Raw genomic sequence first — 23,026 nt, forward strand, 5'->3', positions numbered from 1 at the left:
GGCGTGGCCACCCAGTGACATCACCCCTTAGTTATTTAAGAAATGGCAGACGGCGGTGCAGGCAGATGGACATGGGGACAAGGTGCTTCGGGGCCCCCCGTATTGAGGGCATGTGACCAGGTATGATGCAGGAAGCGGAGGAGGAGGGGGGTGCTCGCTCGTCCCCTCCCTTTCCTGACCTGCCTTGCTGCATGCTCGGATAAGGATCCGGTATGGATTTGGGGGGGGGACCCCACACTGTTTTAAAAAAAGAAAAAAAAATTGGTGTGGGGTTCCCCCTTAAAATCCATACCAGACCCAAAGAGACTGATATACATTGGGGAGGGAAAGGGGGGGGGGCACGCTGTTTGTTTTTTTTTTATAATTTTTCATTGCCGGCATATCTTCTCTACATTCAGCTGTCAGCAGGAAACCCGATGAGTCATCCGTTGTCAAGGACACGGCGGCCAGCTAGCTCCTTAGCAACCAGGTTAATGCGATAAATTACTGCATGAAAATATGCGATAAATTACTGCATGAAAATATGCGATAATTACCGCATTATGGAAAACGTTACCGCGGTAGTTGTTTACCGCACAATTCTTAGCGAATTGAAGCATTTGTGCACTTGTTTCCACGTGCGTTATTTTACCGCATTCTTTTTTTCACCTTATTTAATTGCTTAGTGAATTGACCTCGCTCTTGAAAGCTCTATTGCAGCTGTACATAGGGGGCCACAGCGGGTCTTTGCAAAAATTTCCAGCCTGAGCTGGAACCAGAACCAAATCGCACAGATAAGACGCCAAACGCCACTTTTTTTTTAAAAAAAATTGGGAATAAAATTTACTGATAAAATTGAATAGAACTGCCAGCGACATGTACACACACACACACACACATATATATTTATATACACACATATAGAAATCTCTTCTGCCTTCAGTCATCTCTTATACAAACATACCATAGAAAATATTATAAACGTTTCAAAATGTCAACTCCGTGCTGAAGGGCGCCCCCCTGTGTCCAGAATACAAAATGTCCATCGGGAAGATGCTGAAATGTTCGCGGTTTTCCATCATTATTATTATTGCTAGAGAATTTTACTAAAATTTTCTTTTAAGAAATAAAAATTCAGGAAACTTTTTTTTTTTTTTTTATAAAAAATATATAACCTGTTTTAGTTTAGCAGCTGTGCAACTGGAGGAGCAGCCCAGATTTGCTGACCTGACACCTTTTGTAAACTCTGTCAGAGCCCCGCCCCGCCCCCCATCGCTGTGTCACATGACCAGAATAAAGGACCCGCCTTGATGTCGTTTCAAGAAACGGAGGGGAGATAGTAAAGTGATAGAATGGGCCATTTATAGGGATTGGCCTATAGATTTTTGTGTGTGTGCAATGCTCCTGTAGGGGGCAGGATAACCCGAAAGGTGAAAGACTTCCTGTGTCCCTTAATTGTCGAGAAAAAAAAAAAAAAAAAAATTGTCGCTCCCATGTGACCTCATTGAAAGCAGTCTCTAAAGACATCAAATAGCCACAATGCTCCTGAAGACCATGTGATCTTTGCCTAAACTTTAGATCACATGATTGGAATTCTGCACGTTTATTTTTTTATAATTCATATCAAGAAACACAAAACTTTGGTGATGGTGTCTCTTGATTCATGTCAAAGGTGAATTTTAATGACAGGTCTGCTTTAAAAAAAATAAGCCCCTCCCACCAAATTTAAAAGCGAATCTTCACCCCGAAAAAAAAACAAAACAATGTGGGTATTGCCAGGTTGTTCATCCCTTGTGATAGCAATAAAGCTGATAAAAAAAAAAAAATAACAAGATACACTGTAAAAAGATAAATTTAAATATAATAAATATAAAAATAAAAATGTTTAAAGCGCCCCCCTCCGTGTTCATAGGTCCCGCACGCATATGTATACCTTAAAAGTGGGTGGGCCCAGACAGTAACCTTAAAACTGGGCGGGGCCAGACAGTATGACTCCCAGTGACCTTAAAAGTGGGCGGGCTTAGACAATATGACTCCCAGTTACTTTAAAGGTGGGCGGGCCCAGACAGTATGACTCCTTAAAAGTGGGCGGGCACAGGAACAGTATAACTCCCGGTAAACTTAGAGGTGGGCGGGCTAAGACAGTATGACTCCCAGTGTGGGCGGGTCCAGACAGTATGACTCCCAGTGACCTCAAAAGAGAACGGGCTCAGACAGCATGACTCCCAGCGACCTTAAAGGTGGGCGGGCTCAGACAGTATGACTCCCAGCGACCTTAAAGGTGGGCGGGCTCAGACAGTATGACTCCCAGCGACCTTAAAGGTGGGCGGGCTCAGACAGTATGACTCCCAGCGACCTTAAAGGTGGGCGGGCTCAGACAGTATGACTCCCAGTGACCTCAACGGTGGGCGGGCTCAGACAGTATGACTCCCAGTGACCTCAACGGTGGGCGGGCTCAGACAGTATGACTCCCAGTGACCTCAACGGTGGGCGGGCTCAGACAGTATGACTCCCAGTGACCTTAAAATTGGGCGGGCCCTGTCAGTATGACTCCCAGCGACTTAAAGGTGGGCGGGCTCAGACAGTATGACTCCCAGTGACCTTAAAAGTGGGCGGGCTCAGACAGTATGACTCCCAGTGACCTCAAAGGTGGGCGGGCTCAGACAGTATGACTCCCAGTGACCTCAAAAGTGGGCGGGCCCAGACAGAACATTTTTCCGGGTGTCCCCTGTAATCTTCATATTACAAGCTCCTCCCAGCTCCGGAGACCGAAGCCAAAACAATAACAGGTTCTCTTCAGTGACCTCAACAGCTTTGCCAATAAAGTTTTTGTTTTGAGCGCAGATGACCCGTCTTTTATTTTGACCTTTGAAGCCGGACTCCGGTGACCAGAAGTGACCTCGTGCATGGCGGGCCGTGGTCGGCCAGAACAATGGACGTCTCTTATAAAATAAAACAAACAAAAAAAACAAAACAAAAAAAAAAAAAAGGATCAAGTCTTTGGTCCAGTCGAAAGTTGTTAAACCAACTCGCCGGGACCGTTTTATTGCTAGAGTCCTCTGCTAGTGCAATGCTGACCCCTTCCGGGCAGGAGGTGGAGGAAGAGGGGGGGGAGGGGTCAGGTGATTCCTCGGGGGTTGTCCCCACCAGTCACTTCTTCGGACAGGAGTCCTCCAGTTCATAAAACAGGACGTAGGCCTCGCTGGACTGCACCAGGCTCTCGCTGATGGGCGTCACCCTGCGGACAAGGAAAGGGGACAGGTGTCAGTGGAAAAAAAAAAGAGCACAGATGGGAATCCCGCCTATTCAAGATAGTAGCACTCATCGAATGAATTTCGGGAGGTGTGATCAAAAATTAGACTACATCCACACACCTGAATGAGTTAAACTACAATTGTTTATTTGCCTAAAAAAAGCATAAAACAGAAAAAACACCAATCCCTATGTCCCCCTATAATTTTGGCCAGAGGGAAAAACACCCCAAAAAAAGGGAGAAAAGGGGGGGGGGGGGTTCTCACCTATAGTCTACCCCTGCCCAACACAAAAGAAGGGGGGGGGGGGGGAGACCCCCTCACAAAAGGGGGGGGGGACATGAATCACACAGTCTGCAGACCTAATCCCTCCCCTAATATAAAAACACCCCATATATATATATATATACACACACACACACCTAAAAAAACACACATAGATCACCCATAGGACCAAAGTCATGCTAATAACATGTAGAGTTTACATGTTTCGTGCCGAGGGGCCGGAGCTTCGTCAGGAATGTCGCTGAGGGGCCGGAGCTTCGTCAGGAACGTCGCCGAGGGGCCGGAGCTTAGTCAGGAACGTCGCCGAGGGGCCGGAGCTTCGTCAGGAACGTCGCCGAGGGGCCGGAGCTTCGTCAGGAACGTCGCCGAGGGGCCGGAGCTTCGTCAGGAATGTCGCCGAGGGGCCGGAGCTTCGTCAGGAACGTCGCCGAGGGGCCGGAGCTTAGTCAGGAACGTCGCCGAGGGGCCGGAGCTTCGTCAGGAACATCGCAGAGGGGCCGAAACTTTGCCGAGGGGCTGCAACTTCGTCAGGAACGTCGCAGAGGGGCCGGAGCTTCGTCAGGAACGTCGCAGAGGGGCCGGAGCTTCGTCAGGAACGTCGCAGAGGGGCCGGAGCTTCGTCAGGAACGTCGCAGAGGGGCCGGAGCTTCGTCAGGAACGTCGCAGAGGGGCCGGAGCTTCGTCAGGAACTTTGCCAAGGGGCCGGAGCTTCGTCAGGAACTTTGCCGAGGGGCCGGAGCTTCGTCAGGAACGTTGCAGACGGGCCGGAGCTTCGTCAGGAACGTCGCAGAGGGGCCGGAGCTTCATCAGGAACGTCACAGAGGGGACGGAGCTTCATCAGGAACGTCGCAGAGGGGACGGAGCTTCATCAGGAACGTCGCAGAGGGGACGGAGCTTCGTCAGGAACTTTGCCGAGGGGCCGGAGCTTCGTCAGGAACTTTGCCGAGGGGCCGGAGCTTCGTCAGGAACTTTGCCAAGGGGCCGGAGCTTCATCAGGAACTTTGCCGAGGGGCCGGAGCTTCGTCAGGAACGTTGCAGACGGGCCGGAGCTTCGTCAGGAACGTCGCAGAGGGGCCGGAGCTTCATCAGGAACGTCACAGAGGGGACGGAGCTTCATCAGGAACGTCACAGAGGGGACGGAGCTTCATCAGGAACGTCGCAGAGGGGACGGAGCTTCGTCAGGAACTTTGCCGAGGGGCCGGAGCTTCGTCAGGAACGTTGCAGACAGGCCGGAGCTTCGTCAGGAACGTTGCAGACAGGCCGGAGCTTCGTCAGGAACGTTACAGACAGGCCGGAGCTTCGTCAGGAACGTTGCAGACAGGCCGGAGCTTCGTCAGGAACTTTGCCGAGGGGCCGGAGCTTCGTCAGGAACGTCGCCGAGGGGCCGGAGCTTCGTCAGGAACGTCGCCGAGGGGCCGGAGCTTCGTCAGGAACTTTGCCGAGGGGCCGGAGCTTCGTCAGGAACGTCGCCGAGGGGCCGGAACTTTGTCAGGAACGTTGCAGAGGGGCCGAAACTTCGCAGAGGGGCCGGAACTTCATCAGGAACGTCGCAGAGGGGCCGGAACTTTGCCAGGAACGTCGCAGAGGGGCCGGGGCTTCGTCAGGAACTTTGCAGAGGGGCCGGGGCTTCGTCAGGAACTTTGCAGAGGGGCCGGGGCTTCGTCAGGAACTTTTCCGAGGGGCAGGAACTTCGTCAGGAACGTCGCAGAGGGGCCGGAACTTCGTCAGGAACTTTGCCGGAACTCTACGCTGGGACGAGCGCCCCCGTCTCTCTACTCACCGTAGCTCAACCCTATTGACTATAAGGACCTAATGACCTCAGTTACGATGCACAAGCCTGAAGAAAATCTTCTGCCTAGATGACTATTTTACAACTACCTCTAGTCTGACTCCCTATCATTCCCCAAAGGATTTGGGAAGGCGATAGGACATTGTGAACATTGGCTATATAAAAAATCCCACAGGAGAACTACAAATGCCCTCCCTCTATTCTCAACACACTGTGCTAACAGAAGGGAAAACAAGGAAACAACCAAACGGAAAAGAAGCAGCTTTTCTGAACATCTAATCAATTGGATATACAGATCGATCCCGACTTAAGGTTTGAGGGATCTCTGTAGAATCACCGGATCTGTGAGTAACCCTTATGAAGAGATTATACCTGCAGGCACCCTGTTTTGTGGTTACATTCCATGTATCGGTGAGGACTGTTCCATTCTTACTTCAATATTGACATTGTTTTACATCTTGTAATACTGGGAGATTGCTGCTCAGTGTTTCGCTCAGTTTGTTTTCAATGTGAGGAGAGCCAATATTATATACACAGATGTACATTGAAATACCACCCGCTTTCCCGGGTGCGTGGAAATCTTTTTTTTTTTTTTTCAGTGTTGACAGGTGTCAGTGGAAAATTTCCCAGAACCCTTGGGGGCGGGGGCGGAGGCGGGGCTTACCTGGAGTCATTGTAGGCGTACCAGCCGGACAGGTCCTTGCAGTAGGCGGTGTAGTGGCCGTAGTAGACGCTGCCCGAGTGGTTGCAGAGGGCGTAGAGGTTGTACACGGGGCTCCCTGAAATCACAAATCACAGCCGTTACCCGCGGGGGAGGGGAAGGGGGGGGGGGTAAAATAACAGGATGTCTGTAGATTCACAGGACGTGCGCAGCGATAGTACTGAGACTCCTAAAAGTAAAACCGAACCTGACTTTGGAACTGAAAAGGATCATCGTTGGAAAGATTTCCCCTCACTTCCTGTTCTGGAGACAGAACAGGAAGTGAGAGAGGATCTCTCCGATGTAAAGGAAACCTTTTTCACTTCCTGTGTGGTGCCCCGAGACAGGAAGTGAGCAAATTTTTGCCTCCACTGGGCAAATTTCCCTTCACTTCCTGTTGTGGAGACACAACAGGAAGTGAGAGGCAACGTAAGGGAATTGTTTGATGTGGGGGCGTAGAACTGCTTTTGCTGTCCCACTGGGCAAATTTCCCTTCACTTCCTGTTGTGTAGACACAACAGGAAGTGAGAGGCGATCTCTTCAATGTAAGGGAAAACTTCTCTTCACTTCCTGTGTGGTGCCTGAGATAGGAAGTGAGCAAAATTGCTCCAAAGGCATTTTATGATGTAGGGGTGTGGAACCTTTCAAAAGGTTTTGGATAGTGTGGGGATGCTAGAACTGCTTTCGTGGTCCAATTGGGGAGATTTCCCTTCACTCCCTGTTCTGTAGACACAACAGGAAGAAAGAGGCAATCTCTCCAATGTAAGGGAAACCTTTTCACTTCCTGTTTGGTGCCCGAGACAGGAAGTGAGCAAAATTTCTCAAAATGGTATGGTGTAGTGATGGTAGAACCGCTTTCACTGTTCCATTGGAGAGATTTCCCTTCACTTCCTGTTCTGTACACACAACAGGAAGTGAGAGGCGATCTCTTAAATGTAAGGGAAACCTTCTCTTCACTCCCTGTGTTGTGCCCGAGACAGGAAGTGAGCACAAATTTTTTCAAAGGCATTGTATGGTGTAGGGATGTGAAAGTGCTTTCGCTGTCCCATTGGGGAAATTTGTCTTCTCTTCCTGTTCTGGAGACACAACAGGAAGTGATAGGCGATCTCTCCAATGTAAGGGAAAACTTTTCTTTCCTTCCTGTGTGGTGCCCGAGATAGGAAGTGAGCAAAAAAAGGAATTGTACGATGTTTGGATGTAGAACCGCTTTCGCTGTCCCTTTTGGAGAGATTTCCTTTCACTTCCTGTTCTGGAGACACAGTGGTGTGTGGTGCCCGAGACAGGAAGTGAGCAAAATGTCTCCAAAGGTATTGTATGATGTAGGGGTGTAGAATGACATTCGCTGTCCAACTGGGCAGATTTCTCCTCACTTCCTGTTGTGGAGACACAACAGGAAGTGAGAAGCGATCTCTCCAATGTAAGGGAAACCTTTTTACTTCCTGTGTGGTGCCCGAGACAGGAAGTGAGCAAAATTCCTCCATAGGCATTGTATGATGTAGGGGTGTGGAACCTTTCAAAAGGTATTGGATGGTGTAGGGGGATAGTAGAACCGCTTTTGTGGTCCCATTGGGGAGATTTGCCTTCACTTCCTATTCTGGAGACACAACAGGAAGTGATAGGCGATCTCTCCAATGTAAGGGAAACCTTTTCACTTCCTGTGTGGTGTCCCACACAGGAAGTGAGCACAATTTCTCCAACACTAATAAATTCCTTTTACGTTTTTATGCCCATATGACCCAGAAAGATACAGAAGGCAATAAAACCCAAGAAAGGCTAAAACCCTTCCCCACCCCCACTCCGTCCAATAAAAAATATTGTATATATATATATATATATATATATATATATTGGCTGCTGGGGGTTAGACATGTTGGTCCAGCATTAGATGGTAAGCTCCTCTGGTGAGGACGGAGGGCGGACTGTATTATCTGCAGGTGACTTTGCATTGTGATTGGTCGGATCGTAGCAGGCTTCCTAATCCGCCCTAATCCTGTCAGACAAGTCCTTGACACTAATACACACAGATCCCCTTTCACTGCCGGGGTCACCGGGGACACCGCACCACCACCGGCTTTACAGCGGGGAAAGGCTTCACCGGTACGATATAATGCATGAAGTGTTATATCTGTTGAGTAAGAGTACAGGGGTCAGTAGTACATAATGCAGAGTACAGGGGTCAGTAGTATGTAATGCAGAGTACAGGGGTCAGTAGTATGTAATGCAGAGTACAGGGGTCAGCAGTACGTAATGCAGAGGTCAGTAGTATGTAATGCAGAGTACAGGGGTCAGTAGTATGTAATGCAGAGTACAGGGGTCAGTAGTATGTAATGCAGAGTACAGGGGTCAGTAGTATGTAATGCAGAGTACAGGGGTCAGTAGTATGTAATGCAGAGTACAGGGGTCAGTAGTATGTAATGCAGAGTACAGGGGTCAGCAGTACGTAATGCAGAGGTCAGTAGTATGTAATGCAGAGTACAGGGGTCAGTAGTATGTAATGCAGAGTACAGGGGTCAGCAGTACGTAATGCAGAGGTCAGTAGTATGTAATGCAGTGTACAGGGGTCAGTAGTATGTAATGCAGAGTGCAGGGGTCAGTAGTATGTAATGTAGAGTACAGGGGTCAGTAGTATGTAATGCAGAGTACAGGGGTCAGTAGTATGTAATGCAGAGTACAGGGGTCAGTAGTATGTAATGCAGAGTGCAGGGGTCAGTAGTATGTAATGCAGAGTACAGGGGTCAGTAGTATGTAATGCAGAGTGCAGGGGTCAGTAGTATGTAATGCAGAGTGCAGGGGTCAGTAGTATGTAATGCAGAGTGCAGGGGTCAGTAGTATGTAATGCAGAGTACAGGGGTCAGTAGTATGTAATGCAGAGTGCAGGGGTCAGTAGTATGTAATGCAGAGTACAGGGGTCAGTAGTATGTAATGCAGAGTGCAGGGGTCAGTAGTATGTAATGCAGAGTGCAGGGGTCAGTAGTATGTAATGCAGAGTACAGGGGTCAGTAGTATGTAATGCAGAGTGCAGGGGTCAGTAGTATGTAATGCAGAGTGCAGGGGTCAGTAGTATGTAATGCAGAGTACAGGGGTCAGTGATATGTAATGCAGAGTACAGGGGTCAGTAGTATGTAGTGCAGAGTACAGAGGTCAGTGATATGTAATGCAGCGTACAGGGGTCAGTAGTATATAATGCAGAGTACAGGGGTCAGTAGTATGTAATGCAGAGGTCAGGGGTCAGTAGTATGTAATGCAGAGTGCAGGGGTCAGTAGTATGTAATGCAGAGTACAGGGGTCAGTGATATGTAATGCAGAGTACAGGGGTCAGTAGTATGTAATGCAGAGTACAGGGGTCAGCAGTACGTAATGCAGAGGTCAGTAGTATGTAATGCAGAGTACAGGGGTCAGTAGTATGTAATGCAGAGTACAGGGGTCAGTAGTATGTAATGCAGAGTACAGGGGTCAGCAGTACGTAATGCAGAGGTCAGTAGTATGTAATGCAGTGTACAGGGGTCAGTAGTATGTAATGCAGAGTGCAGGGGTCAGTAGTATGTAATGCAGAGTACAGGGGTCAGTAGTATGTAATGCAGAGTACAGGGGTCAGTAGTATGTAATGCAGAGTGCAGGGGTCAGTAGTATGTAATGCAGAGTGCAGGGGTCAGTAGTATGTAATGCAGAGTACAGGGGTCAGTAGTATGTAATGCAGAGTACAGGGGTCAGTAGTATGTAATGCAGAATGAAGGGGTCAGTAGTATGTAATGCAGAGTGCAGGGGTCAGTAGTATGTAATGCAGAGTGCAGGGGTCAGTAGTATGTAATGCAGAGTGCAGGGGTCAGTAGTATGTAATGCAGAGTACAGGGGTCAGTAGTATGTAATGCAGAGTGCAGGGGTCAGTAGTATGTAATGCAGAGTACAGGGGTCAGTAGTATGTAATGCAGAGTACAGGGGTCAGTAGTATGTAATGCAGAGTGCAGGGGTCAGTAGTATGTAATGCAGAGTGCAGGGGTCAGTAGTATGTAATGCAGAGTACAGGGGTCAGTGATATGTAATGCAGAGTACAGGGGTCAGTAGTATGTAGTGCAGAGTACAGAGGTCAGTGATATGTAATGCAGCGTACAGGGGTCAGTAGTATATAATGCAGAGTACAGGGGTCAGTAGTACGTAATGCAGAGGTCAGTAGTATGTAATGCAGAGTACAGGGGTCAGTAGTATGTAATGCAGAGTACAGGGGTCAGTAGTATATAATGCAGAGTGCAGGGGTCAGTAGTATATAATGCAGAGTACAGGGGTCAGTAGTATGTAATGCAGAGTACAGGGGTCAGTAGTATGTAATGCAGAGTACAGGGGTCAGTAGTATATAATGCAGAGTGCAGGGGTCAGTAGTATGTAATGCAGAGTACAGGGGTCAGTAGTATGTAATGCAGAGTACAGGGGTCAGTAGTATGTAATGCAGAGTACAGGGGTCAGTAGTATGTAATGCAGAGTGCAGGGGTCAGTAGTATGTAATGCAGAGTACAGGGGTCAGTAGTATGTAATGCAGAGTACAGGGGTCAGTAGTATGTAATGCAGAGTACAGGGGTCAGTAGTATGTAATGCAGAGTGCAGGGGTCAGTAGTATGTAATGCAGAGTGCAGGGGTCAGTAGTATGTAATGCAGAGTACAGGGGTCAGTAGTATGTAATGCAGAGTACAGGGGTCAGTAGTATGTAATGCAGAGTACAGGGGTCAGTAGTATGTAATGCAGAGTACAGGGGTCAGTAGTATGTAATGCAGAGTACAGGGGTCAGTAGTATGTAATGCAGAGTGCAGGGGTCAGTAGTATGTAATGCAGAGTACAGGGGTCAGCAGTACGTAATGCAGAGGTCAGTAGTATGTAATGCAGTGTACAGGGGTCAGTAGTATGTAATGCAGAGTGCAGGGGTCAGTAGTATGTAATGTAGAGTACAGGGGTCAGTAGTATGTAATGCAGAGTACAGGGGTCAGTAGTATGTAATGCAGAGTGCAGGGGTCAGTAGTATGTAATGCAGAGTACAGGGGTCAGTAGTATGTAATGCAGAGTACAGGGGTCAGTAGTATGTAATGCAGAGTACAGGGGTCAGTAGTATGTAATGCAGAGTACAGGGGTCAGTAGTATGTAATGCAGAGTGCAGGGGTCAGTAGTATGTAATGCAGAGTACAGGGGTCAGTAGTATGTAATACAGAGTACAGGGGTCAGAGTAGTATGTAATGCAGAGTGCAGGGGTCAGTAGTATGTAATGCAGAGTGCAGGGGTCAGTAGTATGTAATGCAGAGTACAGGGGTCAGTAGTATGTAATACAGAGTACAGGGGTCAGTAGTATGTAATGCAGAGTACAGGGGTCAGTAGTATGTAATGCAGAGTACAGGGGTCAGTAGTATGTAATACAGAGTACAGGGGTCAGTAGTATGTAATGCAGAATGCAGGGGTCAGTAGTATATAATGCAGAATGCAGGGGTCAGTAGTATGTAATGCAGAGTACAGGGGTCAGTAGTATGTAATACAGAGTGCAGGGGTCAGTAGCAGGGGAGGTGTTCTGTACTCCTTTCCTACGGTGACAACAGGACAGACAGTTAGTCATTCCAGAAGCCATGTTGGGTGATTGCGCTTTACCGTCCCTCATATCTTTTGCACTCACCGGCCTTCTCGCTGGCGAAATCCTTCAGGTTGAGTCGGTGTAACGGGGAACTCGACCGACACCAAACTCTTCTTGATTGAAAACCGCGTGGTGGAGAAGCGGTTGAGGTCTGGTGGGCGGGGCGTTAAAGAAAAACCTCCAGCGGTGTATGGTCAAGGCGATGGGTTAGTGCAGCCAGCAGTGCCGCCACAGGTGAGTAGATCCCCCTCCCCAGGTGGCTCCAATTTCCCCTGTACAACTACCCCCCATCACCAATCCCCTGATGCCCCCTCCCTGCAGCACTGCTGGCCAGCTTCTCCTTCTCCCCCCTCCCACCGAATGGTGCTGCTGGGGGCGGGAGGATCGGTGTCAGAGTGGAGGCGGGGCTGGTGAACATGACATGTTTACTAGCCCCTTCCTGAATGAACACTGTCAGCGATGTGTACTGATCACTCCTGTGTTCATTCATCACTGAAGCGTAGTAAACAGTTTTCTATGCCTCCATTTGTGAATGAATAGGTGCCTCTGTACATGGACTTCTATTCGCTCATCTGCAGTACAGCTGAGGCTGCAGAGAGAGGGATTGAGGATTCTGTGTTCTCAGTCCCTTTCTCTGTCTCAAAAAAGAGACGACATTAGGGGTCTGTTTAGAGCCCCAATGTTTCACCAAACCCCCCCCCCCCCCAAAAAAAAAAAGAATTAAAAACCACATTGTAAAAAACAAAACAAAAAAGAAACAGAGAATCATAGAGAAATAGACCTTTTTTTTACCACTTTTTTTTTTTTTTGGGGGGGGGGGCAAAAAAAAAAAAAAGTGGTAAAAAAATAAAAAACAACATTGTAAAAAACAAAACAAAAAAAGAAATAAAATCATAGAGAAATATAGAACCCCCCCCCCCCCCAAAAAAAAATGGTAAAAAATACAATAAAAAACAACATTGTAAGAAACAAAACAAAAAAACAGTACAGCTGATGCTGCAGAGAGAAGGATTGAGGATTCTGTGTTCTCAGTCCCTTTCTCTGTCTCAAAAAAAAGAGACATTAGGGGTCTGTTTAGAGCCCTAATGATTTACTAACCCCCCCCCCCCCCCCCAAAAAAAAAAAAAAAAAACACATTGTAAAAAACAAAACAAAAAAGAAACAGAGAATCATAGAGAAATATAGACCCCCCACCCCAATAAAACCCCCCAAAAAAACACATTGTGAAAAACAAAACAAAAAAGAAACAGAGAAATATAGAACCCCCCCCAAAAAAAAAAAACAAATGGTAAAAAATATAATAAAAAACAACATTGTATAAAACAAAACAAAAAATAAACTGTGCAGCTGAGTCTGCAGAGAGAGAGAGATTGAGGATTCCATGTTCTCAGTCCCTTTCATTATGGGTCTGTTCAGAGCCCTAATGTTTTCCTAATCCCCCCCCCAAAAAAAACACATTCTAAAAACAAAACAACAAAGAAATAGAGAATCATAAAGAAATAGACCACCCGCCCAAAAAAAATAATAAACAACAACATTTAAAAAACAAAAGAGACAATCAGAGAAATATAACCCCCCCCCCACCCCCCAAAAAAATATATATATAAAAAAAATTGTAAAAAAACAAAACAAAAAAGAAACTGAGAATCATAGAGAAATATAGAACCCCCCCCCCCAAAAAAAAAAATGGTAAAAAATACAATAAAAAACAACATTGTAAGAAACAAAACAAAAAAACAGTACAGCTGATGCTGCAGAGAGAAGGATTGAGGATTCTGTGTTCTCAGTCCCTTTCTCTGTCTCAAAAAAAAGAGACATTAGGGGTCTGTTTAGAGCCCTAATGATTTACTAACCCCCCCCCCCCAAAAAAAAAAAAAACACATTGTAAAAAACAAAACAAAAAAGAAACAGAGAATCATAGAGAAATATAGACCCCCCACCCCAATAAAACCCCCCAAAAAAACACATTGTGAAAAACAAAACAAAAAAGAAACAGAGAAATATAGAACCCCCCCCCCCAAAAAAAAAAAAACAAATGGTAAAAAATAAAATAAAAAACAACATTGTATAAAACAAAACAAAAAATAAACTGTGCAGCTGAGTCTGCAGAGAGAGAGAGATTGAGGATTCCATGTTCTCAGTCCCTTTCATTATGGGTCTGTTCAGAGCCCTAATGTTTTACTAATCCCCCCCCCCCCCAAAAAAAAAAAACACATTCTAAAAACAAAACAACAAAGAAATAGAGAATCATAAAGAAATAGACCACCCGCCCAAAAAAAATAATAAACAACAACATTTAAAAACAAAAGAGACAATCAGAGAAATATAACCCCCCCCACCCCCCCAAAAAAATATATATATAAAAAAAAATTGTAAAAAAACAAAACAAAAAAGAAACTGAGAATCATAGAGAAATATAGAACCCCCCCCCCCCCCCAAAAAAAATGGTAAAAAATAAAATAAAAAACAACACTGTAAAAAAAACAAAAAACAAAACAAAAAAGAAACAGAAGCATAGAGGAATATAGATCCCCCCCCCACCCCCCCAAAAAAATGGTAAAAAATAAAATAAAAAAGAAACAGGACCATAGAAACAAAAAACGAAAAAAAAATCTGCTCCAAGCACCCTCAAGTTTTACAAAATGTAAGGCGGCAACATCCCATGGTGGGCGGGCACATCCCATGGTGGGTGGAGACAGAGCCAGTAAAAAAAAAAAAAACACAACTAAAAATCGTGTTCTACCTCCGGGTCGGCGATATAAAAGGATACGTAGGACGAGTATTCGGGGAAGCGCTGGATGGTGAGCTTCTTTGTGCTTTTGGTCTTCTGCCGGCATCGATCGCAGATCTGTTAAGAGAATGAAAGGAGCGTCACAGTTAGCTGCTATTGGTGGTGACTCCGCCCCCTACGCTTATGACTCCGGATCCTAACTGAGTTCCGGTGTCCGGCCATCTTGTTCTTTGCATTAGAGGAGAGGATTGGCGTCACCGCGTTCTTCTGAGATGCCGATTGACAGATCAGCTTGTAGCACCGAACTCCCCAACCACCCAACCACCTAGAACTTCTACAGCAACAGCCAAACTGCACGACGTGTACAGGACTAGAATCATAGGAGGGGCCAAGTATAGCAATAACCCCGCCCCCACCCTACACACAGGCGCTCTTTATAGAATAATTAAAGTAGAACTCCACCCAGCTAACAAATGTTCCCTCAGACTTGAATCCTTGACAAATCCCTCAAGACGGAATTGTGTCCCTCAATAGGTATATTGTGAACCCGGGGTCCCTCCATAGGTGGTTACTGCATGTCTACAAACACCAGCGCCCCCTACTGCTCCCCGCAAGATCTGAGCCTTTCCCCAATGGTCTCAGGGGATAGGACAAGAGCCTGTGCAGGCCTTCAGGGATGATACGAGCCAATAACAAGACTCGCTGTAGAGCTCTGCCTCATCGGGTAACAAGGGCAGTTATGGCGGCGGAGTGTAAATGATGGCGGCGGCATGAAAATGGTGGTGGCGGCGTGTAAATGGCGCAGAGAGGAACTCACGGGGGCGTTCTCTGAATTGAGCTCCTCCTCCTTGGTGAACAGGCTGAAACAGTCATATAGGGAGACCTTCCCGCCAGTGAAACCTTTCTACAGAGACAGGGAAACAAAGACGGGGAGAGGGTGTCAGAGGGAACAAAGAAATTAATATACATAAATAAATAACGTATAATAATTATTTTTAATAATGATAAAAAAAAACAATTAACATCTCTAAAAAAAAAAAAAAAATAATTAGTAGCTGTAAAAGTCAACTACTACTTCTATTTTTGTATTACTACGTATAATATACTAAATAAAAATGTATCTTTTTTTTATGATAAAAAGAATGTATAATAAACATACTACTAATAATAATAAAAAAAAAACAAAAACACATTTATAATAAATATAATACTACACATATATATTTATTGATTAATGTATAATACTACCAGTACCAATAATGATTATTAAATTTTTAATATAATACCACTACTACAAAAATAAAAATTGTAAAATAATATATATGATGATAATTATAATGTTCAATTATTATAATATACAAATGTATAATACTACTACTATAAATATTAGTCATTTATTATATATATATATACACACGGTATATAAAAAAAAATCTAATACTACTACTGATAAAATTTATATATATACATGGTTATTGCAAGTATGTAGTAGTAATTATATTATTTCACATCATAACTACCATTATATACATATTATTTTATTAGTGCTAGTGGATATTTTTTATGTAGTTTTTTTTATTATTATATACATTATGTTGTAGAGGGCGCTCTTGCGTACCTTGGGGATGGGGAGGGAGAGATCACAGAACACCTCGAAGGTCGGTGACCGGTAGCCACACGATTGGCACTTAAGGCAACTCTTCAACTGACCCACAAACAGATCTGCAGAGACGGGAAGGAAGGACAGACAGACAGACGGGGGGGTTATAATGGGAAAACTTGTACAATAAACAGTAACATGGTGGTACAAATCACTAAACCAATCAGAAGAGGTCAAATCCCGATATCCCCGAATTCCAAAGGGCGGCCCTGAGCCCCATTCTTATCTATGGTTCACCTCTGACCCCCATCCTCCGGGTGTACCGGATCCTCTCCTGGACCAAGACGGCTTCCTCTGATTTCACCGCACACTGTGAGCTTCTCACTATGTGCATTAGAAGCTGCTGCAAGTCAGAGAGAGCCCCGCCCTCATTTCCTGGCTGGAGGATGTCTAGAATCATCTCGCTCGTACCACCCCAGTCTGACTGCCCCGCCCCCCTTTCATCAGTTCTGTCAATCATTGAGGCTCAGTATCACATGTGGGCGTTAATACAGCCTGCCTAGGACCGCCCACTTCCTCCAAACTGACACCCACCCATCAAGGCATTTTGATATTTGCATAACTCTGCACACTGCTTCCAATCATGAAGACTTAGTATCACATGTGGGTGTTACCTATGTAAATACAGCCATGCCTAGGCCCTCCCACTCCTCCAGACCGACACCGCCCATCGAGGCATTTTTATATGTGCATAACTCCTCCCACTGCTTGCATCAGAGCTGAGGGCTCCTGAGAGGAGTACTGTGATGTAATCAGGAAGCCATGTACAGCCCCTCCCACCAGCCATGATCTGCCTGCATGGTATTAAATAACTCCGCAATGTCAGAAGCTCACCGACAACTTTGCTGTCCTCTCTCTCCAGATATCTCTTCCACATCAGATTGGCTCGTTCATCATCGCTGTAGAAGAGAAATATATCTGTGAGTCAGTTCCCTTCCCCCCGCCATCCCATAGACACCATAAACAACAGTTCACACGTTCACACGCCCCCCCCCCCCCCTGCCATCCCATAAAAAAATAGTTCACCCCCCCCCCGCCATCCCATAAAAAAATAGTTCACCCCCCCCCCGCCATCCCATAAAAAAATAGTTCACCCCCCCCCCGCCATCCCATAAAAAAATAGTTCACCCCCCCCCCCGCCATCCCATAAAAAAATAGTTCACCCCCCCCCGCCATCCCATAAAAAAATAGTTCACCCCCCCCCGCCATCCCATAAAAAAATAGTTCACCCCCCCCCGCCATCCCATAAAAAAATAGTTCACCCCCCCCGCCATCCCATAAAAAAATAGTTCACCCCCCCCCCGCCATCCCATAAAAAAATAGTTCACCCCCCCCCGCCATCCCATAAAAAAATAGTTCACCCCCCCCCCGCCATCCCATAAAAAAATAGTTCACCCCCCCCCCGCCATCCCATAAAAAAATAGTTCACCCCCCCCGCCATCCCATAAAAAAATAGTTCACCCCCCCCGCCATCCCATAAAAAAATAGTTCACCCCCCCCCCCGCCATCCCATAAAAAAATAGTTCACCCCCCCCGCCATCCCATAAAAAAATAGTTCACCCTCCCCCCGCCATCCCATAAAAAAATAGTTCACCCCCCCCCCGCCATCCCATAAAAAAATAGTTCACCCCCCCCGCCATCCCATAAAAAAATAGTTCAACCCCCCCCGCCATCCCATAAAAAAATAGTTCACCCCCCCCGCCATCCCATAAAAAAAATTGTTCACCCCCTCCCGCCATCCCATAAAAAAATAGTTCACCCCCCCCCGCCATCCCATAAAAAAAATAGTTCACCCCCCCCCCGCCATCCCATAAAAAAATAGTTCACCCCCCCCCCCCCGCCATCCCATAAAAAAATAGTTCACCCCCCCGCCATCCCATAAAAAAATAGTTCACCCCCCCCCGCCATCCCATAAAAAAAAATAGTTCACCCCCCCCCGCCATCCCATAAAAAAATAGTTCACCCCCCCCCCCCGCCATCCCATAAAAAAATAGTTCACCCCCCCGCCATCCCATAAAAAAATAGTTCACCCCCCCCCGCCATCCCATAAAAAAATAGTTCACCCCCCCCCCCCGCCATCCCATAAAAAAATAGTTCACCCCCCCCGCCATCCCATAAAAAAAAATTGTTCACCCCCCCCGCCATCCCATAAAAAAATAGTTCACCCCCCCCCGCCATCCCATAAAAAAAATAGTTCACCCCCCCCCCCGCCATCCCATAAAAAAATAGTTCACCCCCCCCCCCGCCATCCCATAAAAAAATAGTTCACCCCCCCCCGCCATCCCATAAAAAAATAGTTCACCCCCCCCCCCCCGCCATCCCATAAAAAAAATAGTTCACCCCCCCCCCGCCATCCCATAAAAAAATAGTTCACCCCCCCCCCCGCCATCCCATAAAAAAATAGTTCACCCCCCCCCGCCATCCCATAAAAAAATAGTTCACCCCCCCCACCGCCATCCCATAAAAAAATAGTTCACCCACCCCCCCGCCATCCCATAAAAAAATAGTTCACCCCCCCCCCGCCATCCCATAAAAAAATAGTTCACCCCCCCCCCCCGCCATCCCATAAAAAAATAGTTCACCCCCCCCCCCGCCATCCCATAAAAAAATAGTTCACCCCCCCCCCGCCATCCCATAAAAAAATAGTTCACCCCCCCCCCGCCATCCCATAAAAAAATAGTTCACCCCCCCGCCATCCCATAAAAAAATAGTTCACCCCCCCCCCCCGCCATCCCATAAAAAAATAGTTCACCCCCCCCCCCCCGCCATCCCATAAAAAAATAGTTCACCCCCCCCCCCCCCGCCATCCCATAAAAAAAATAGTTCACCCCCCCCCGCCATCCCATAAAAAAATAGTTCACCCCCCCCCCCCCGCCATCCCATAAAAAAATAGTTCACCCCCCCGCCATCCCATAAAAAAATAGTTCACCCCCCCCCCGCCATCCCATAAAAAAAATAGTTCACCCCCCCCCGCCATCCCATAAAAAAATAGTTCACCCCCCCCCCCCGCCATCCCATAAAAAAATAGTTCACCCCCCCGCCATCCCATAAAAAAATAGTTCACCCCCCCCCGCCATCCCATAAAAAAATAGTTCACCCCCCCCCCCGCCATCCCATAAAAAAATAGTTCACCCCCCCCGCCATCCCATAAAAAAAATTGTTCACCCCCCCCGCCATCCCATAAAAAAATAGTTCACCCCCCCCCGCCATCCCATAAAAAAAATAGTTCACCCCCCCCCCGCCATCCCATAAAAAAATAGTTCACCCCCCCCCCCGCCATCCCATAAAAAAATAGTTCACCCCCCCCCCGCCATCCCATAAAAAAATAGTTCACCCCCCCCCCGCCATCCCATAAAAAAATAGTTCACCCCCCCCCCCGCCATCCCATAAAAAAAATAGTTCACCCCCCCCCCGCCATCCCATAAAAAAATAGTTCACCCCCCCCCCCCCCCCGCCATCCCATAAAAAAATAGTTCACCCCCCCCCCGCCATCCCATAAAAAAATAGTTCACCCCCCCACCGCCATCCCATAAAAAAATAGTTCACCCACCCCCCCGCCATCCCATAAAAAAATAGTTCACCCCCCCCCCGCCATCCCATAAAAAAATAGTTCACCCCCCCCCCCCCGCCATCCCATAAAAAAATAGTTCACCCCCCCCCCCGCCATCCCATAAAAAAATAGTTCACCCCCCCCCCGCCATCCCATAAAAAAATAGTTCACCCCCCCCCCGCCATCCCATAAAAAAATAGTTCACCCCCCCCCCCCGCCATCCCATAAAAAAATAGTTCACCCCCCCCCCGCCATCCCATAAAAAAATAGTTCACCCCCCCGCCATCCCATAAAAAAATAGTTCACCCCCCCCCCCCGCCATCCCATAAAAAAATAGTTCACCCCCCCCCCGCCATCCCATAAAAAAATAGTTCACCCCCCCACCGCCATCCCATAAAAAAATAGTTCACCCACCCCCCCGCCATCCCATAAAAAAATAGTTCACCCCCCCCCCGCCATCCCATAAAAAAATAGTTCACCCCCCCCCCCCGCCATCCCATAAAAAAATAGTTCACCCCCCCCCCGCCATCCCATAAAAAAATAGTTCACCCCCCCCCCCGCCATCCCATAAAAAAATAGTTCACCCCCCCCCCCGCCATCCCATAAAAAAATAGTTCACCCCCCCGCCATCCCATAAAAAAATAGTTCACCCCCCCCCCCCGCCATCCCATAAAAAAATAGTTCACCCCCCCCCCCCCCGCCATCCCATAAAAAAATAGTTCACCCCCCCCCCCCCGCCATCCCATAAAAAAAATAGTTCACCCCCCCCCCGCCATCCCATAAAAAAATAGTTCACCCCCCCCCCCCCCGCCATCCCATAAAAAAATAGTTCACCCCCCCGCCATCCCATAAAAAAATAGTTCACCCCCCCCCCGCCATCCCATAAAAAAAATAGTTCACCCCCCCCCGCCATCCCATAAAAAAATAGTTCACCCCCCCCCCCCGCCATCCCATAAAAAAATAGTTCACCCCCCCCGCCATCCCATAAAAAAAAATTGTTCACCCCCCCCCCCGCCATCCCATAAAAAAATAGTTCACCCCCCCCCGCCATCCCATAAAAAAATAGTTCACCCCCCCCCCGCCATCCCATAAAAAAATAGTTCACCCCCCCCCCCGCCATCCCATAAAAAAATAGTTCACCCCCCCCCGCCATCCCATGAAAAAAATAGTTCACCCCCCCCCCCCGCCATCCCATAAAAAAATAGTTCACCCCCCCCCGCCATCCCATAAAAAAATAGTTCACCCCCCCCCCCGCCATCCCATAAAAAAATAGTTCACCCCCCCCCGCCATCCCATAAAAAAAAATTGTTCACCCCCCCCGCCATCCCATAAAAAAATAGTTCACCCCCCCCCGCCATCCCATAAAAAAATAGTTCACCCCCCCCCCCGCCATCCCATAAAAAAATAGTTCACCCCCCCCCCCGCCATCCCATAAAAAAATAGTTCACCCCCCCCCCGCCATCCCATAAAAAAATAGTTCACCCCCCCCCGCCATCCCATAAAAAAATAGTTCACCCCCCCCCCCCGCCATCCCATAAAAAAAATAGTTCACCCCCCCCCGCCATCCCATAAAAAAATAGTTCACCCCCCCCCCCCCCCCCGCCATCCCATAAAAAAATAGTTCACCCCCCCCGCCATCCCATAAAAAAATAGTTCACCCCCCCACCGCCATCCCATAAAAAAATAGTTCACCCACCCCCCCGCCATCCCATAAAAAAATAGTTCACCCCCCCCCCCCGCCATCCCATAAAAAAATAGTTCACCCCCCCCCCGCCATCCCATAAAAAAATAGTTCACCCCCCCCCCCCGCCATCCCATAAAAAAATAGTTCACCCCCCCCCCGCCATCCCATAAAAAAATAGTTCACCCCCCCCCCGCCATCCCATAAAAAAATAGTTCACCCCCCCCCCGCCATCCCATAAAAAAATAGTTCACCCCCCCCCCCCGCCATCCCATAAAAAAATAGTTCACCCCCCCCCCCGCCATCCCATAAAAAAATAGTTCACCCCCCCGCCATCCCATAAAAAAATAGTTCACCCCCCCCCCCGCCATCCCATAAACACCGCCCCCCCACCTTTATGAAGCTCTTACAATAGAGATTTCTGTGTATAAGGAGCGCACAGCGGGACCCCAGCAGGGGGGAGATAAGCAATCTATACATTACATAGATCTATAAACCCAACCACCCTAAAAGGGACCAACAAGGGAACATTGTAGAAATGGGCGGTGACTAGATCTGGATCTACTGACCCCGCTTCACAACCAATTTTTTTTTTTCTTCATATTCTCATTTGAACTGACCAGTTAGGACCGGTTCTCCTTAACCACTCGCCGATCGCGCTATACCCGACGCCTAGTTGTGGGAGGCGGTCATATGACTGGGTGCGCTGATCGTCCCCGCGGTGAACTCTGTGATGACAATGTACGGAGGGCGGAGCTCATCACTGATCAAAGAGCCAATCAGTGGCTCTTTACCATGTTATCAATCACAGCCGATCACAGATGTAAATAGAAGCCGGTTATCGGCACTCCTTTCCTCATGCGGAGAGCGCGAGGAGAGGAGAAGAGAGCCGATAACCAGCTTCTCTAAAAAGGGACATCGACACTGACAACTAGGGCGCCGATTATCAGTGTAGTCCCAACAGTGCTGCCAATAGTGCCCATCAGTGCCACCGCCTCATCAGTGCAACCTCATCAGCGCCCACCAGTGCAGCCTATCAGAGCCTCATCAGTGCAGCCTTTCAGTGCCTCATCAGCGCCCAATAGCGCAGCCTCATCAGTGCAGCCTTTCAGTGCCTCATCAGCGCCCACCAGTGCAGCCTATCAGAGCCTCATCAGTGCAGCCTTTCAGTGCCTCATCAGTGCAACCTCATCAGCGCCCACCAGTGCAGCCTATCAGAGCCTCATCAGCGCCCAATAGCGCAGCCTCATCAGTGCAGCCTTTCAGTGCCTCATCAGCGCCCACCAGTGCAGCCTATCAGAGCCTCATCAGTGCAGCCTTTCAGTGCCTCATCAGTGCAACCTCATCAGCGCCCACCAGTGCAGCCTATCAGAGCCTCATCAGCGCCCAATAGCGCAGCCTCATCAGTGCAGCCTTTCAGTGCCTCATCAGCGCCCATCAGTGCCACCACCTCATCAGTGCAGCCTTTCAGTGCCTCATCAGCGCCCATCAGTGCCACCACCTCATCAGTGCAGCCTTTCAGTGCCTCATCAGCGCCCATCAGTGCCACTACCTCATCAGTGCAGCCTTTCAGTGCCTCATCAGCGCCCATCAGTGCCACCACCTCATCAGTGCAGCCTTTCAGTGCCTCATCAGCGCCCATCAGTGCCACCGCCTCATCAGTGCAACCTCATCAGGGCCCACCAGTGCAGCCTATCAGAGCCTCATCAGCGCCCAATAGCGCAGCCTCATCAGTGCAGCCTCATCAGTGCAGCCTCATCAGTGAAGGAGAAAAATGACCCGTTTGCAAAACTTTATA

At 47.9% G+C, this 23,026-nt stretch overlaps 1 protein-coding gene across 1 annotated transcript in view; it reads right to left on the reverse strand.

Annotated features, from left to right (window-relative positions):
- Positions 1-792: 792 nt before the first annotated feature.
- Positions 793-23,026, reverse strand: part of USP21 (ubiquitin specific peptidase 21) — a gene marked incomplete in the record, with an annotated part of 38,715 nt that continues 16,481 nt past the window's right edge. The window contains 9 exon segments of the mRNA XM_073609280.1: positions 793-3,217; positions 5,969-6,083; positions 11,649-11,694; positions 11,696-11,757; positions 14,377-14,391; positions 14,394-14,454; positions 15,155-15,241; positions 15,956-16,059; positions 16,832-16,896. Coding sequence (XP_073465381.1) covers positions 3,130-3,217; positions 5,969-6,083; positions 11,649-11,694; positions 11,696-11,757; positions 14,377-14,391; positions 14,394-14,454; positions 15,155-15,241; positions 15,956-16,059; positions 16,832-16,896 — 643 coding nt within the window.

Source organism: Aquarana catesbeiana, linkage group LG13 (genome assembly GCF_042186555.1).
Source record: "Aquarana catesbeiana isolate 2022-GZ linkage group LG13, ASM4218655v1, whole genome shotgun sequence".
Classification (NCBI taxonomy): domain Eukaryota; kingdom Metazoa; phylum Chordata; class Amphibia; order Anura; family Ranidae; genus Aquarana; species Aquarana catesbeiana.